At 43.5% G+C, this 15,895-nt stretch overlaps 2 protein-coding genes, 1 long non-coding RNA gene and 1 pseudogene across 5 annotated transcripts; 2 read left to right on the plus strand and 2 right to left on the minus strand.

Moving 5' to 3' along the window:
* Nucleotides 1-5,302, plus strand: C1H2orf81 (chromosome 1 C2orf81 homolog). Of its 3 annotated transcripts, none has more exons than XM_017668731.3 (4): nt 1-130; nt 3,160-3,390; nt 3,476-3,714; nt 3,785-5,302. In XM_017668731.3, the coding sequence occupies exons 1-4, from the start codon at nt 113-115 to the stop codon at nt 5,229-5,231; spliced, it is 1,935 nt and encodes a 644-aa protein (XP_017524220.1). In that variant the 5' UTR covers nt 1-112; the 3' UTR covers nt 5,232-5,302. The 3 variants fall into 3 exon arrangements, with proteins under 3 accessions (XP_017524220.1, XP_017524218.1, XP_017524219.1); XM_017668729.3 differs by having other exon boundaries at nt 3,476-3,697; nt 3,867-5,302; XM_017668730.3 differs by having other exon boundaries at nt 3,160-3,243; nt 3,452-3,697; nt 3,867-5,302.
* LOC108402287 (uncharacterized) lies at nt 5,209-8,058 on the minus strand. Its single transcript, XR_001854401.3, has 3 exons — nt 7,857-8,058; nt 5,534-5,767; nt 5,209-5,376 (listed from the first exon to the last, which is right to left on the minus strand). It is a non-coding gene; the product is annotated as an uncharacterized lncRNA (long non-coding RNA).
* Nucleotides 5,849-14,370, plus strand: LOC108402285 (retinol dehydrogenase 12-like). The gene is made up of 7 exons (XM_017668732.3): nt 5,849-6,131; nt 6,288-6,527; nt 6,809-6,898; nt 9,107-9,295; nt 9,805-9,911; nt 10,037-11,562; nt 11,960-14,370. The coding sequence occupies exons 1-6, from the start codon at nt 5,957-5,959 to the stop codon at nt 10,223-10,225; spliced, it is 990 nt and encodes a 329-aa protein (XP_017524221.1). The 5' UTR covers nt 5,849-5,956; the 3' UTR covers nt 10,226-11,562; nt 11,960-14,370.
* Nucleotides 14,371-14,778: 408 nt separating this feature from the next.
* On the minus strand, nt 14,779-15,895 carry LOC108402269 (mitogen-activated protein kinase 9 pseudogene; annotated as a pseudogene).

Genomic DNA, 15,895 nt, shown 5'->3' on the forward strand with positions numbered 1-15,895 from the left:
CCGGGGCAACTGTGGGCAGGGCGCAGTTGCCGGGGCGACCGTTAGGCTGCAGCGGCAGTCGCCGGGGGTTAAAAGCCTCTAAAACCCAGGGGCTGGAGCAACAATCGAGGCGATGGCGCACGAAGGCTCGGTGAGCTTCAGTTCAGCTGAGGGTTCTTTAGAGCCGGGATTGGTCTTTAAGGTCTGGGTCTGCAGCCGGGGGCCAGCTCCGCTCCACGGCGCCCGCCCACCGCGTGGGCGTTCAGGGTGACCAAGGAAGCCACGCCAGTACTTGGCCAGAAAACCTACACCTGCACCACGCCCACTCACGCGCTTTGTCACACTCGGAACCTGGGGGAAAGGATCAAACGGGTGGTGCAGAGCCACGAACAAGAAGGCTCTGGAACCCATTTAAATGGGTATACCAGAATTGCTCTGGGAGAGGTGTTGCTATCCATTTCGAGAATTTCAGGAGGAAGAAATGAATCAAACAAATGAGTCTGTACTTGAAAGCAAATTATTTAAAAGCCGAGAAATTAAAAAATAAAACAGATTTGAAGAGCCTTTGTGCCACAGTATATCTGGCCTCTCTGGTCAGGCCACATCTACGCACTAGGTCACAGGTGTCATGTGAGAGGCTGGGAGAAGTCTAAGGAACCAGTTTTTTCCCAACCCTTTTTGCTCTCCTGGGCCAAGTCTGGACTGGGCTGTGGGCCATTCCCTGGGCTTGCCACCAGGACTGCTCTCACTAACTGACAGGGGAAATATGGCTTGGGGGATTTTGAGTTCAGTGTGAGATTTAGGAAACACCTGATTTGGGGGAGAATGAGTTTTGGCGGTCATCAGGTATGAGGCAATAAGGTTGGAGGTGGGAAGACAATGGTTTGGGAAGATTACGTTTGGAGGTAAATTTTGGAGGGAACCAGGTTCAGGGAGACAGTTGTGGGCAAGTGTGTAGGCTCCCAGGAATCTGCTAGTAAATTCCTATATCCCTAAAAGGGCCCAGGAGGCCATGCTGCAGATCCACTGAGTGGTGCTTCCTGTCCTGGGAGGAGGGAGAATCTGCAGTGGCTGAGGACCACCATGGAGTGAGGACCAGGAAGCCCTTGGCATTTTTCTTTTTAAGTGGATTTTTCTTGATTATAAAAGCATACAAGCTCATTGTAGAGAATTTGTAAAACAGATATGAGCATAGGAAAGAAATATACCCACTGTTACCATTTTGGTGTTTTCCTTTTCTTCAACATACTGGTTTACATATCTGAGATCATACTTGATATGTAATTTTGTATCCTGTTTGATCTGATATTACATCATAAGTATACCCCTGTGCTATTATAAATTCTTCCTGAAGATTACTTTCAATCATTACATAGTATTTCATGATATAGATAGTGCACAATTAGCTATTTTCTTTTTGTTAGACATATGTGTTTCAAAATTCTGCTATTATAAATGACACCACAAGGAATATGTTAGAGAATATATATATATATATTTTTTGAGAGGGCATCTCTCATATTTATTGATCAAATGGTTGTTAACAACAATAAAATTCTGTATAGGGGGGGTCAATGCTCAATGCACAATCATTAATCCATCTCAATCCTAATTCTCATCAGTCTCCAATCTTCTGAAGCATAACGAACAAGTTTTTACATGGTGAACGAATTCTTACATAGTGAATAAATTCTTACATGGTGAACAGTACAAGGGCATTCATCACAGAAACTTTCGGTTTTGATCACGCATTATGAACTATAAACAATCAGGTCAAATATGAATATTCGTTTGATTTTTATACTTGATTTATATGTTGATCCCACATTTCTCCCTTTATTATTATTATTATTATTATTATTATTATTATTATTTTTAATAAAATGCTGAAGTGGTAGGTAGATGCAAGATAAAGGTAGAAAACATAATTTAGTGCTGTAAGAGGGCAAATGTAGATGATCAGGTGTGTGCCTATGGACTAAGTATTAATCCAAGCTAGACAAGGGCAGCAAAACATCCACGGATGCAGAAGATTTAGAGAATATATTTTTATTGTTATTTCAGAATATGCTTTTGGGTATATTTGTAAAACTGGAATTGATATTTTTGAAGATTGGACATCTTTTCAAATGTTAGTCTACAGTTTTGCTTTTGTGAGATGCTATGTCCTTTGCTTATCATTCTTGGGGGCTTATGATTTTTTTTACTTATTATTTTGTATGGGTTTTTAATATATTTGGAGATATTTACCTTTTTAAAAAATTTCTGTTGCAAATGTTTTTTTATTTTTTGGTTGGGAAGCAAGATAAAATAAGGCTCTGGAGTCAGACAGACCTCCATGTGAATGATGACTTCACTACTTCCTAGCTGTGTGATCCTGGGCAAATTCTGTAAAATGGGGGTAAAAATACTAAAAAGTCTAAAAAAAACGTAGGAATCGAGTAAATGTATGTGACTGATGTATTGTAAGTGTCAGTAATTGGTAGCTACTAATAACAGCTTGTAACTAGGCACATTTTTGAAATTGAGAACAGGAAAATTTGACCTATGTGAATGAAACTATCTAATTCTTTATTATTTCTTACATTATTTTTGTGCTTAAGCAGTTCTTTCTCACCCAGAGATTATATGACAACTTAACCTATTTTCCTACATTCTATTTTTTGTTTATGTTTTTGTTTTATTTGTGTGTGTGTGTTTACCCTTTAATCCATCTGGAATTTATTTGGAACTGTATTGTAAAATGAAAATCTAAGTTGATTAGGGGATTGTAGGAGACTAAACAGCACCAACAATTCCAGCACCATTTACTAATTCATTGTTTCTTCAGTTCTTGGAATTTTTTAAACTTTGAACTTTGAACTAGCGCAAACAGAATGACTGGGGAGTGAGAGGTGTGTATAGCGTGGGTTTCTGTGATCCCAAGCAAGAAGTACGTGGTGATTAACTTGTGTCAAGTCTGTTTGTTTGTAAAATGTGCTTAATGAGCTGTTAGGAAAATTAGCTAGGTTGAACACCTAAAAAACATCTGTCCCATAGTAGGGTCTTAATAAACTGTCCCTTTCAAAAGGCTTTTCCTTCTTACTAGAGAACTTTGAGACAGCTTCCTCCTAACGTATAGCTGCTTCTCAGTTCCACTCCTTGGTTGCCTGCCCTGATTGCCCTGTTCCTTTCCCACAGAGGCAGGAGAGGCAGGCCCGAGACCGGGGGGTGACCCGATCCAAGGCGGAAAAGGCACGGCCGCCTACGGTGCCAGTGCAGCAGGTAGACATCGTGCCTGGGTGGCTCACCGAGGCCGAGTGGATGGCGCTCACAGCGGTCGAGGAGGGCGAGGACGTGGTGGGAGATATTTTGGCAGATCTGCTGGCGCGAGTCATGGACTCCGCCTTCAAAGTCTACTTGACCCAGCAGGTGGGCCTGGATCCCAGTGCTCCAGACCGATTTCCCTTCTTCCCCACCCACTCCCTGCCAGGCTGAGACTCTCTCGCCTCCGCAGTGCATTCCATTCACTGTCAGCCAGGCTCGGGAGGCCATGCTGCAAATCACCGAGTGGCGCTTCCTGGCCCGGGACGAGGGAGAATCTTCAGTGGCTGAGGACCCCACATGGGGTGAGGACGAGGAGCCCTCGACATGCGCGACAGACTCCTGGGCTCAGGGATCCGTGCCGGTGCTGCACGCACCCGCCTCAGTGGGGATGGAGGAGACCTTACAAGGCGTAGTAAGCCCTGTCCCCAGGTGCCTCAAACTCCGCCCTCCTCCTCTCACTTCCCCCCACCCTCCTCGCCGCTGTCTTCACGCTCCCCAGGGCTCCTCTAAACTCCTCCACCCTTAGTTCCTCTCTCTCCTTTCGGATGTCTCACTACGCACCTCCTGATACATTTCCCCAGCACCAAGGGAGCACAGACCAGATCCCTTTAGGAAGATCGTGGATGGATAGACGCCCTCAGGAGCGGATGGAATCTTGGGAGCGTTCCCCGGAGCTAAGAGTCACCCCGGGCCCCCCACCCACCCCGGAGCTGTTTCAGGATGTAGGACCTGGGGGTCCTTTAGAGGAACTGGACCACCAGGTAAGAGGCCACCTGTCCTCGGCCGGGTCCTTCAACTCGAGCCTCCAGCCGTCGGCTGAGTTGGAGCCCAGCGGCAGTCCCCACCCTTCTCTGGAGCTGTCCCTGGTAGCCAGCCCCCAGGCCGCGGCCGAGAGGGCACAGCCCCTCAGCAACCAGTTCTTGCTGGAGGACCTCTACTATCGCGCGCCTCAGGCGCACGCGGCTGGGGACAGAGCGGGGCTCAAAAAGAAGAAGGTGCTCCGCATCGCCTCGGGCGTGTGCGTGGCCGGCCGCTCGGCAGGCAGCGCTTTGGGGTCATTCCAGCCGCCCCAGCCTCCGCGCGCTGACACGCGGCTGAGCGCGCCTCATTACAGGGTGGGCCGCAAGGCGGCGGTGGCGCGCCTGGACTCCGCGCGGCTGCCCCGCCGCTGGGTGCGCCCCCTGGCCGAGGTTCTGGTTCCCTGCTCGGAGGTGCGTCCCCTGGGAGTTTTCCGCGGGCGCCCGCGAGGCGTGAAGACCGAGGCTGCTGCTGGCCTCGAAGCTCCCCGCCCCCGCATCCACGTCTCCCCGACAGTGTTCTTCCCTTTCCCTCCTGACGTTCTGTTCCGTGCCTTGGGCCCCAGCCCTGGACTCCAATTCCGCACTTTAAGTTTAGGCCTGCCGTCTCCAGGCTTCGGGTCAAAGCTGCAGTTTCCCAGCCCCGGGATTGGCCTTCCCGCCACACACGCGGCACTCCCCGGAGTGGCCCGCAGCCTCAGCCCCAAACTGTGGCCGGGTGCCAAGTGGCCCAGCGGTTGGGAAGGGGAGGCTGAGCTGCTGCGTGAGCTGTGGGCCGGCCGCACCCGTGTACCTCCGCAGGGCCTGGGCTCCGGGGACAGCGAGGGCCAGGATCCTCACAGGTGGCCTCATCGGGCTCCTGGAGTGCTCCAGGCAACGTCCCAGGTGATGTGGAAGCCCATGTTGCTTGGGGAAGCAGTGAAGCTGGCTCCTGGTGTGAGCATGTGGAACCCAACCACCCAGGTGCTGCTCAACTCTGAAGTACCCCAGCAGGAGGACAAAGAAAGTGGCACCTCTCCTTCCACTGAGCAGCACCCTATCCAGACATGTGCCCCAAAGCCCCAGGTGATAGTGGCACAGCTAATAAAGAACTCAGCCCCCAAAGTGTGGTCACTCTCCTCCAAGCACCTGCCCCATTCTGGGCCTTGACTCTCAGCAGTGGGAATCCTACTTTCCTTCTGTCTGTTTGCCAGAAATAAACACCTGAGTTGCCTCAAGAATTGGCCTGATGTCTCTGTCAGTTTCTTCCAAAAGTGTGTACTCTAACTTGGAGAGCAGCAGTTCTCCCGCAGGCCTAGAAGAATATAGAACACTGCCACTAATACAGAGAACAACCCCATTAACACCCTCAGGAGATGCTTTAGAGTGAAGGCTGCTCCCGAATAAAGGCATTCTGGAGAATCATTCCCTCCCCCAAAAGGAGCAGACATGGGCTGCAAGTGGAGTCTTACCTCAGTCAGAACTTCAGCTCCTTTCAAGTGGGGGAGGCAGGTTATGGCCCTTCGTGAGCACAGAGTACTTCAGGTATGAGGAATCTGATTTCTTGCTTCTCCAGTTCCTGGAGCTCCATCATTTCACCATAGAGTGCAAATCCAAGTTTCACTTTAGAGATAATTTGTGTCTATTCTGAGTCAGGGAAGCCCTGATTCACTTGGGTTAAAGATTGGAGTGAGGCAATCAGGAGGCTAGAACACACAATTTAAGGAGGAACTCACTCTTGGGTTTACACATGGTGCTTGAACAAATCTGAAAGTGCGTCCTTAAATTGTGTCAGGCTGTGTACCAGCCTTGTCATTCCCCAAGGCAGCTTTGATTACTCCTCCTCACCCTGTCTCCACTGCAGCACTTCCAGTGGTAGGCCAGTGGTTTCTGACATGCCTCAGTGGTTGCTACTCAGCACCCTGGTCTGGGGCAGTGGCTTTGTCCTCCTCTTGGTCCTCCTGTTTGGACTGTATGTGCAGCTTTTGTATAAGTCTCATCTTTGGGACCTCCGGCACTGCTCCACAGAGCTGACTGGCAAGACGGCAGTGGTGACTGGGGCCAACAGTGGTGAGTGCTCTTCCCACCCTGTTCCCTCCCTAAGGGCCCTATCCCCAAAGCCCCAACAGGAAGGACAAGGAAGAGGATAAGCACCCACTATCAGTATCCTTGCCCCTCCTCTTGTTCCACTGCTCTTTAGTCACTCCTCAGACTAACCTCCCATAGGCATCGGAAAGATTGTGGCCCAGGAGCTGGCCTGCCGTGGAGCCCGTGTGATCCTGGCCTGCCGTAGCCAGGAGCGTGGACAGCGGGCCCTGGCCAAGATCCAAGCAGCCTCAAAGAGCAATTGCCTTGTGCTTGGTGAAGTGGACCTGAGCTCTATGGCCTCCATTCGGAGCTTTGCCCGGTGGCTTCTGCAGGAGTATCCTGAGATACACCTGCTGGTTAACAATGCGGCAGTCTGTGGTATGTGACTTGACTTGCTTCCCCCAAACACATTTCAGGAACCTACTTGCTAGTTCAGGATCCCAAAACAGGCATCCCCAAAGTCTGGCCTGTGTATCTTGCTATTCATACACAACTCTGCAAGGCTTACCTTAAGTTAAGCCTCAAACTTCATTGCCTGCATCTTTGCACATACATGCTTCTGTGGCCTTTCTACTGGACCCTGATATATTACTGCCTCAGATTTTGTCTCCCTCAGGGTAGTCCTACCACCCATTTACCGCGCTGTCATCTCCTCCCAGGATATCCCAAGACACTTACTCCAGAAGGCCTTGATTTCACGTTTGCCACCAACTATGTTGGGCCCTTTCTGCTCACAAACCTACTCCAAGGTAAGGAAGGCTGGGTGCTGGTCTTTTGTGCCACCCCCACTTCTCCATTTCCCTGGCATTTTCATGGCTCGCAAGTATGAATGTTTTTTCCTTTTCCCAGAAACTGTCTCCCATGGTCACTTCCTTCCCTTTGACATCCAGCTGCTTCCTGAGCAATGACCCAGGGTGCCTCACTGCACACAGCAGTGGAACCCACCTGACACAAATCAGGATTACGAGGCTGGTAATGGAACCAGTCAGCCTAAAAACCAACCAGCAAGGGATATAAGATCCCACTTCTTCCTCCAGCTCTGAGTTCTAGCCAGACCAGTAGAGCTTCTCCATATCTACATTCCTAGGCCACTCCAAGAAGATCTACTTCCTGTTCTCAAAGAGCTCAGGATCTTCCAGGAATATAGAGGAACACACACCACTGCCTTGGGCCCAAGGCCTTTGACTTTCTGATATTTTAATCCTTTCTGATTAAGGAGCTTTGGGCTTTGTTTTTACCCTGGGGGGACCAGGGGTATGGGGGGTGGGGTGGGAGGTGGGCAGTAGGCAACATTCTTCCAAATAGTTTCTCCTGGATTGTGTAATAACCTCTTTAAAAGAAAGTGAAATTTTTTGAGTCAGGTAACATGTCCAAAACACAAAAGTGTACAAAAGGTTAGACCGTTGAGGAAAGAGAAAAGTCTCCTCCTCTCCTTGAAAATCAGCCACCCATTCCCCTCCTAGGAGGCCACTACTATTACCCTTTAGAGGCTGATTAAATTAGCTGCATCTGGAAAGTGAACAAAGCGCAAGGCATAACTCTGTATATTTACAAGTATGAATGTTTTTCCCCCTTCCCCAAAATTGTAACATGCTACAACATCCTGTCTGCACCTTGCTTAGTAATAGTTCCTTCAACTGTCTTTTCTCCTGTTTCCCCTTCTCTGTTCTCTCTCCTGCCACTTCCAGAAATCACTTTTCATCTTACCTCTTTCTTGCTTGAAATCCTTTGAAAGCACTCCATCCTTTACAGGATCCTATTGTTTACTTACAGGACCTCCTGCAGACTGAGAGCCTCACTTTTTGTGCTTTTTTAATCCACACTCGGGTCTCCAGCCAGACAATCTGTATTCTTGGACCTGTTCTATTTATTTTCTCTTACTGTGGTTTTGCCCACGTGGTTTCCTCTATCTGGAATAACGTTTTCCACCCCCCTCAGCCTGGCTAAGTTTAGTTCATCTGCCAAGACAGCACAGAGGTCACCTGTGCTATGCCCCGACCCCTCTGCCTCCCCAGCCACCCCCAATTCCTGGGGCTCCCTTCCCCTTGTACACATCTCTGTTCCCACACTAACTCTGCTCTGTGAGGATTAGCCTTAATTAGGCTGTTTTTAAAGTCACTATGTCTGCAGGTTTGATTTTAAAGTCACTATGTCTGCAAGTTTGGGGTCCATTGCCCCCTTTAAGAATAATTTTCTATCCAGCAAATTTTGTCTAAATACCACCTGCTCAATTTTTCATTTGTGACTCTTAATTTAAATGTAGGGATCAGAATAGTTTTAGCATTTTGAAAAAAATACTGTAAACTCATTTGGAACAACTATTATTATTTTCCAAACTTTATATCATCTGGATTTTCTTTGTACAGTTAGGCACACTTTTTTTTTTTAAGATTTACTGTTCTACTGATTGTAATTTTATTTTTGTTCCTTTGGAAGATAGTTTTAAAAAAAATATTTCCCTAAGTATCTCTGCATACATTTCTTTTCCCCCCACAGGCTAGCATCCTTATGTCCTTAGTACCTTTCTTAGTGTCTGCCATAATCCAGGAGCCTAATGAACATTCATGGGATGATTAAGTGAATTAATGTATGAAGTATGTGAAAGACAGCTTTCACAGTTTCCAGTCTCTCCTTTCTGTTGTTAGCCACCAGTGAGATGAAACATAAACAAGGATCAATGAAATTAGATCCAGCTGATAAGTGGGGTAAACACAAGGCAAAACTGCAAAAAGGGGAGGAAGAAGAGCATCAGTCAAGCAGCTAATGAAAATGAAGTCTCAATTCACACAAGCTCTCCTGTGCCTAGCCCGGGTGCCTGGGTGGGGTGCCCATTGACCTTCTGAGAGCCCTGGATGGGCCCTGTTCTCCTGTTGTCTCCTGGAGAAGAAGGTTGGGGAATGGGCATGCGAGTTTACCCAGGACTTGGATTGAAGGAGTGTGATCCTCTTTCCACCCAGGTGCTCTACAACGGGCAGGGTCAGCCCGGGTGGTGAATGTGTCTTCCTTTCGGCAAGCACATGGGTACATTGATGAGGAACATTTGACTGGGGCTGGTAGACCTTTGGCCTTCAACCAGAACTACGACTGTAGCAAACTACTCCTGACTTCATTCACCACGGAGCTTGCCCGCAGACTGGAAGGGACTGGTAACTGCCTCTTATACTACCTATACCACTTCCCAGCACCACCTCCCAGCCTTTCACATCTCATCCCAACATGCCTTGGCCTTGGCCATGAAATACTCTCAGTATGGCCCAAGCCAGCTGTTAATCTCCTCCATTATCATCCACACTTTATATTTCTCTCAACCCCATCTCTGCATCTCCTTTTCAACCTTTTCCAACTTTCTTATGTGCACACCATCCCTCTCCTCCTAGTCAGTATTTCCCAATATCAACACCATCTATCATGGTCCTCCTAAAGTTCACCCAACACCTTCAGATACTTATGTCTCCTCATTGGCTTGGATCTCACCATTCATGTAAGTTGCGGAACACTGACTTCCCGAGCACCACCCCCAAGTCTCTGGTCACTTCTGCCCAGCAGAGGTGCAGTAGGATCTTCTCACTGCACACTGCAGAACCACACTTAATCCTTTCTTTCCCACAGCCTCCTCTTACTTCACTTTGTACTACATTGCACCCCACCCTCTCAGGTGTGACTGTGAACTCTGTGGACCCAGGTATTGTCTATACGGGTATCATGAAGAATTTCTCTTGGACATACCGCGTCCTCTTCTGGCTCAGCAGCTTCTTCATTAAGGTAGGTAGGGGAGGATCTGGCTCCTCTTTAAGAGGGTGGAGCAGGACTCTGCTTCTTAGCCTGTCCTGCACAAGCTAAAGTCTGCCTGGCATGACTCCTCCCCAACATTCCCCATGTCTCTACAGGATCTCAAACAAGGTGCAAACCCAGTTCTCTACCTAAGCTTGGCAAAGGAGTTGGATGGCATTTCTGGAAAATATTTTAGCAGTTCCTGTGTGGTAACTCTTCCCCCTAGAGCTGCTCAGGATCCTCAAATGGCCCAAAGCCTCTGGAATACCTTGGTCCAACTAACAAACCTAAACAAGACAGACTGAACCTCTGTGACCCTGCTCTAACTTGCCACCCTCCCCCTGACTTCCAGCCCTTCCTCTGATTATGCCTTTTGTTTGCTGGCTCAAAGGATCAATCACTATCACTTTGTCTGGTATAATGACCACTTCCTCTTCCTGTTGGCCCAGTGGCATGAGAGCTCAGATTAGCCAGGGAACAGTTCACCTTTCATTTTATTGCCAGTTCTCTGAAGGAAGTTTTTATCCCTTGGGCAATACAATCTCCAAATCCACTGAGTCCCACATTATAGTGATGGGGAGTAAAACTTCCAGTGGGTATTAGGGATACCAGGAAGAGGAGAAACTTCTACCTGTACCTGTTGGCTTCTAGACATGTGCTTCCTGGCTTTAAGGGAGACTGCATTATGCAATGTCCTTTGGATTAAGGCAGATGCACCAACCTGTAGGACAGTACCCCAACTTCACAGGGTGCTACTGTAACTGGGCCTGTTACATCTTTATATCAAACCAGTTGCTCTTGGGTGAATAATAATAATAAGATCAGTGAATTCTGGGATTGAGGGCCCATTGCTTCTTTTCTAGGGTCTTTGTTCATCACATAAATTTTGGAATCAATCAGCTCTTCAAATTTCACGTACACAAAATTCCTGTTTGTATTGCATTCTATCTACTTGGGAGGGTTGACATTTTTATGACTTGAGTTTTCCTAACCATGAACAAGGTATACTCGTATCTATTTAGATTTTCGTAATATCTTTATAAAATTTAAAATAATTTTATCCATAAAGATCTTGTACTTAATTCCAGGTATCTTATGTTTTCATGGTATTGTAAATGGTATTTTAAAATTTGTATATTGATTATATGTCAAACAACTAATCATTTATCTAATTCTCATGAGTTATCTGTAGTTCTTTTGTTTTTTCTACATAGAAAATCACACCATCTAGAAATAATAAAGTTTTATTTCTTCCCTTTAGACTATTATACCTATTATTTCTTTTTCTCGAAGACCTTAATACATTTTCTAGTATTAAACCAAACTTGAATTTCTGGAACGAATCCAACTTGGTCATAGTGTTGCTTCTGTATGCATTGTTAGATATAACATAGTCATGTTTTTTAACTTATATTGCCATTATCTGATTTTGCTGCCATGGATATATCCATTTTATAAAATTAATTGGGGATTTGTGTCAGTCCAGAGCCATTCTCCAAGAAGCAGGTGAAAAATTAGGATTTAATGTACAAGAAACATTTTGGGGGAAATGGCTGAGAGAGAAAATGAAGAAGCTGGGAGAAGCTGGGACATCCACCAGACTATGATACAAGTCTGACCCTGAGTGAAGGAGAGAGGAAAGGTTGGTTGGGAACAGCTTAAAGTGCAGTGGGATGGTTTTTCCACTTTTCAACTCCCTCTCTTGTTTTGAAAGTGTACAATCTATTTCTGTTCTTTGGTGGCTAGTCTAAAAATTTTAACCTGCATATTTAACAGTGCCTTTAATCAATATCTTTATTTTTCTTGCAAATAATACATAGATCTTAGAATTCTTTAGCATTAACCAATCCCTTTGAATTGGTATTTGTAACCCAATATTTTGACTTATTAAAATATTTATGTTAATATATTTAGCTTAGTTATATTGTTATTTCATTAATCTCACAAATCAGATATATTATTTTAAATAGTTGTTATTTGTGCAGATTTACTCATATGTTTAATATTTTCTTTGCTCACTTTTCTTTCTTGTGTTTCAGCTCTTCCATGTGGGATTATTTTCCTTCTACCCAAAGTACATCCTTTAGAGCTTCCTTCAATGAAGATTTGTGGTAGACAGAATTCTAACGTGGCCCCAAGATTTCTACCCCCTCGTGTACACCCTCCCCTTGAGTATGAGTAGAACTCATAAATATGATGGATTTTCACTCCTGTGATTATGTTAGGTAACAGATAAATGGGATTTTTGCTGATGTAATTAAAATCTATAATCATTCAATTTTGTGTTAATCAAAGGGGAAATCATTTTGGGCAGATCTGACCTAATCAAGGTTTACTAGAAGTCAGAGAGATTCTCCTGTTTAACATGAAGAAACAAACTGCCACACTGTGGAGAGGGCCACATGGCCTCAAGGAAACTTCTAGGTTTTCAGTTCTACAGTCACAAGGAACTGAATTCTATCAATAATCGTGATCTTGGAAGAGCACTGGGAGCCCAGCTGAGGTTGCAGCCCTGAATAACACCAGTATTTCAGCCTGCTGAGACCCTTGGCAGAGCACCTAGACAAGGTAAAACCAGACTCCTTACCCACAAGAACTGTATTCTTTTAAGCCACTGAGTTTGTAGTAAATGGTTGTGCAGCAATAGAACATGTCTATGGATCTACTCATAATAAACTTCTTAGTTTTATTTGTTTGAAAATGTCTATTTCACCTTCACTTTTCAGGGATCATTTTGCTGCCTAAAGCATTATAGATTGACAGTTATTTTCTCTTATCCTATTGAAGATTTTTTTTGTCTCTGGCTTTCATTGTTGCTATTGTGAAATCATGTTAATCTAACAGTTTACATCTGCAGTAGGGAATCTGCTTTTTCTCTCTGTCTTTTTATGATATTATGCTTGTTTTTCTACAATTTCACTATTATTAAATCAAATATATTTTTTAAATTTATTCTGATGGGAATCCCTTGGATCTCTTGAATATGTATCCTATATTTCTCTTTATTTGATAAAGTTGAAACATGTCACTTTTATAAATTTAAGGTATACAGTGTGTTACTTTGATACATTTATATTGTAAAATGTCATTGAAGCAGTATGTATCATTTTACATCATTATAGTACAATATTATTGTTTATATTCATTACACCGTGCATTACATCTCTATGGCTTATTTACTACTCGTTATAAATTTGTACTCTTAAACATCATCAATCTTATCCCCTCAACCCCATCTCCTGGTAACTACCATTTTACTATTTTTTCATAGGTCTGACATTTTTAGACTCTATATGTAATTGATATCATATAATACTTGTCTTTGTCTGACTTATCTCACTTATCATAATGTGCTTAAGATTCGTCCATGTTGTCACAGGGAGCAGTATTTCCTCCCTTCTCATAACTTAATAATTTTCCATTATGTATATATACCACATCTTATTTTTTATCAGTTCATCTGTTGATGTACATTTGGGTTGATCTTCCATATCTTGGCTATTGTGAATAATGCTGTGGGAAACATGGGAGTGCAAATTTCTTGTCGAAATCCTGTTTTCATTTCCTTTGGGTATATATCCAGAAGTGGAATTGCTGGCTTGAATGGTAGACCTATTTTTAACTTTTTGATGGACCTCTACATAGTTTTCCATAGTAGTGGTACTAGTTTACATTTCCACCAAGTATATAAGGGTTCTCTTTTCACCACATTCCTGCCAGCCCTTCTTGTCTCTTGTCTTATTAATGATAGGTATTCTAACAAGTGTGAGGTGATACCTCATTGTGTTTTTTATTTACACCTTCCTTATGACTAGTGATGTTGAGCATCTTTCCATGTGTGTGTTGGTCATTTTGATGTTCTCTCTGGAAAAAGGTCTATTTAGTTCTTCTGCCCATTTTTAATTTGATTGGTTTTTTTTTTGTTATTGAGTTGTGTTAGTTATTTATATATTTTGGATATTAACCCCTTATCTCATTTTTGGTTTACAAAAGTTTTCTTCCATTCTGTAGGCTGCCATTTTATTTTCTTAATTTTTTCTTTTGTTGGGCAGAAGCTTTTTAGTTTGATATATCCCCATTTGATGATTTTTGCTTTTGTCATTTGTGCTTTTAGTGTCATGTCCAAAAAATCTATTTTCAAGACAAATATCAATGAGTTTCATCTGTATTTCTCTTTTAATACAGACTCTCTTCCATTTCTTCTCTTCTCTTTACATAACTGCAGTTAGATAAAGTTTGGACCTTCTTTATCCTTCATGTCTTTTAACTTCTCTTCCATATTTTCTTTATTTTATATGTCAAGGCTGCCATTTGGTTCTTTTTTTTTTAACTGCTATAAAATTTATTAGAACAAAACAGAATGCTGAATATAACTTCACATAAAACATGTGATATGAAAAATGTCAAGGAAGGTAAACAAAATAATAGGAATAAAATCTTTTCATTCCAAGTTTGTGTTGTGAAGAATTTATATTACAAGAAAAGCACCCTCATAAAATTATAAAAAACTAAATTTACTTTGATAAAATACAAACAAAACACTGACTTCACAGCTTGATTTCCTTTAAAAATTACCATCCATCTGCCAATGGAAAGAGAACACTTTAAGCTTTCATAACATAAAACAAAATCAAAGACTAATGAAAATATTAAATGGTTAGAACACAAATGAAAAAGGGTATATATGAAGAACCAAGTTGGCATAACAAATACTAAGATGGAAGAATATGATGAATATGAGGAAAGAAAGCTATTACAAATATATTATCTATTCCCCTTCACGCTCTGTCATTAACATGATTTGCTGACCAGTGTCAGTTGATTTTTTGCATTTTATATTTATTAAGACTTTCCCAGTATGTCACAAAATAACCTTCTAGATGGATCTTTTAAAAATTTCTATGGCACATTAGCAGAGTAACAGGAAAAATATAACATAAATTGTTCCTCATACACTTTTCATTTTAATCCTTTTCACTTAGGGCTTACGTTGGGTGCTTCAGTTCTTGCTTTGGGGGAAATATTTTAATGCATACTGATAACTAACAAAACTGCATATTAATTAAATTACAGATGAATACTGGCCTACTACATTTCCTAGCTAAATTAATCAAATAAACTAAATCAACAGTATTTTCACTTAATTAACTGAACCATTTGGCTTGTGACTCTGTGATGAGCATAATAATGATCCCCTCAAGACAGAGTCTAGTTGCACCATCTTCCTTTTGAGTTCCTGCTACCGTCTGGTATTTATGGAAAGCATGGCTGGGAAGGTCCCGGGAAGGATACCACCAGTGCCTTGCAATATCACACAGTCTTTCACCAGCTCTCCCATGATGCAACCCACTGACCAGATATCAACGTTCTCTTTGTAGCCCATGCCCAGGATGACTTCAGGTGCCTGATAATAGCACGTTACCACATAGGGGGTCATCATGAAGTTGGTGGACGCTGTCTGGGCCAGGCTGAAGTCAAGGATCTTAAGTGTGCAGCCTGATTTTACTATGATGTTGCTAGGCTTCAAATGTCTGTGAATTATACCAGCTGAATGCAGATGTTTAATACCACAGAGCATCTGGTAAAGAAGGTAGAACATTCTTTCATGGTCCAATTCCATATGAATAACCTGACATAAGTTAGCATTCATTAATTCCACAACCAAATACAGATCTTGAAATTCTTCTAGAGTTTTTTGTGGTGTAAACACATTGAAAAAACTAATTATATTTTTACGATTGACACATTTTAAGAGGACGAGTTCACAATAAGCTCTCTTTGCATGAGTTTGATTCTGAAAAGGACGGCTTGGTTTTTTGACTGCAACATTTATTCCAAGAACTGTATCAAAAGCAGCACAAACAATTCCCCGGGCCCAGAGCCAATCGGTTTCAACTGCTGGTAACGTTTCAGGACAGTGAAAGCTGAGTCTGCCACTTGCATACTGTAAAACTGTCGCATTTGCTGTTACTCAT

Source organism: Manis javanica, chromosome 1, assembly GCF_040802235.1.
Source record: "Manis javanica isolate MJ-LG chromosome 1, MJ_LKY, whole genome shotgun sequence".
NCBI lineage: Eukaryota > Metazoa > Chordata > Mammalia > Pholidota > Manidae > Manis > Manis javanica.

Bases quoted from the DNA above. Each gene is read 5' to 3' on its own strand.
- C1H2orf81 (XM_017668731.3), top strand. The intron at 3,391-3,475 runs GTGGGCCTGGAT...TCGCCTCCGCAG, and splicing joins AAGTCTACTTGACCCAGCAG to TGCATTCCATTCACTGTCAG. The intron at 3,715-3,784 runs GTGCCTCAAACT...CACGCTCCCCAG, and splicing joins GTAGTAAGCCCTGTCCCCAG to GGCTCCTCTAAACTCCTCCA.
- LOC108402285 (XM_017668732.3), top strand. From the start codon at position 5,957: ATGCCTCAGTGGTTGCTACTCAGCACCCTGGTCTGGGGCAGTGGCTTT. The intron at 6,132-6,287 runs GTGAGTGCTCTT...AACCTCCCATAG, and splicing joins GGTGACTGGGGCCAACAGTG to GCATCGGAAAGATTGTGGCC. The intron at 9,296-9,804 runs GTAACTGCCTCT...CCACCCTCTCAG, and splicing joins CCGCAGACTGGAAGGGACTG to GTGTGACTGTGAACTCTGTG.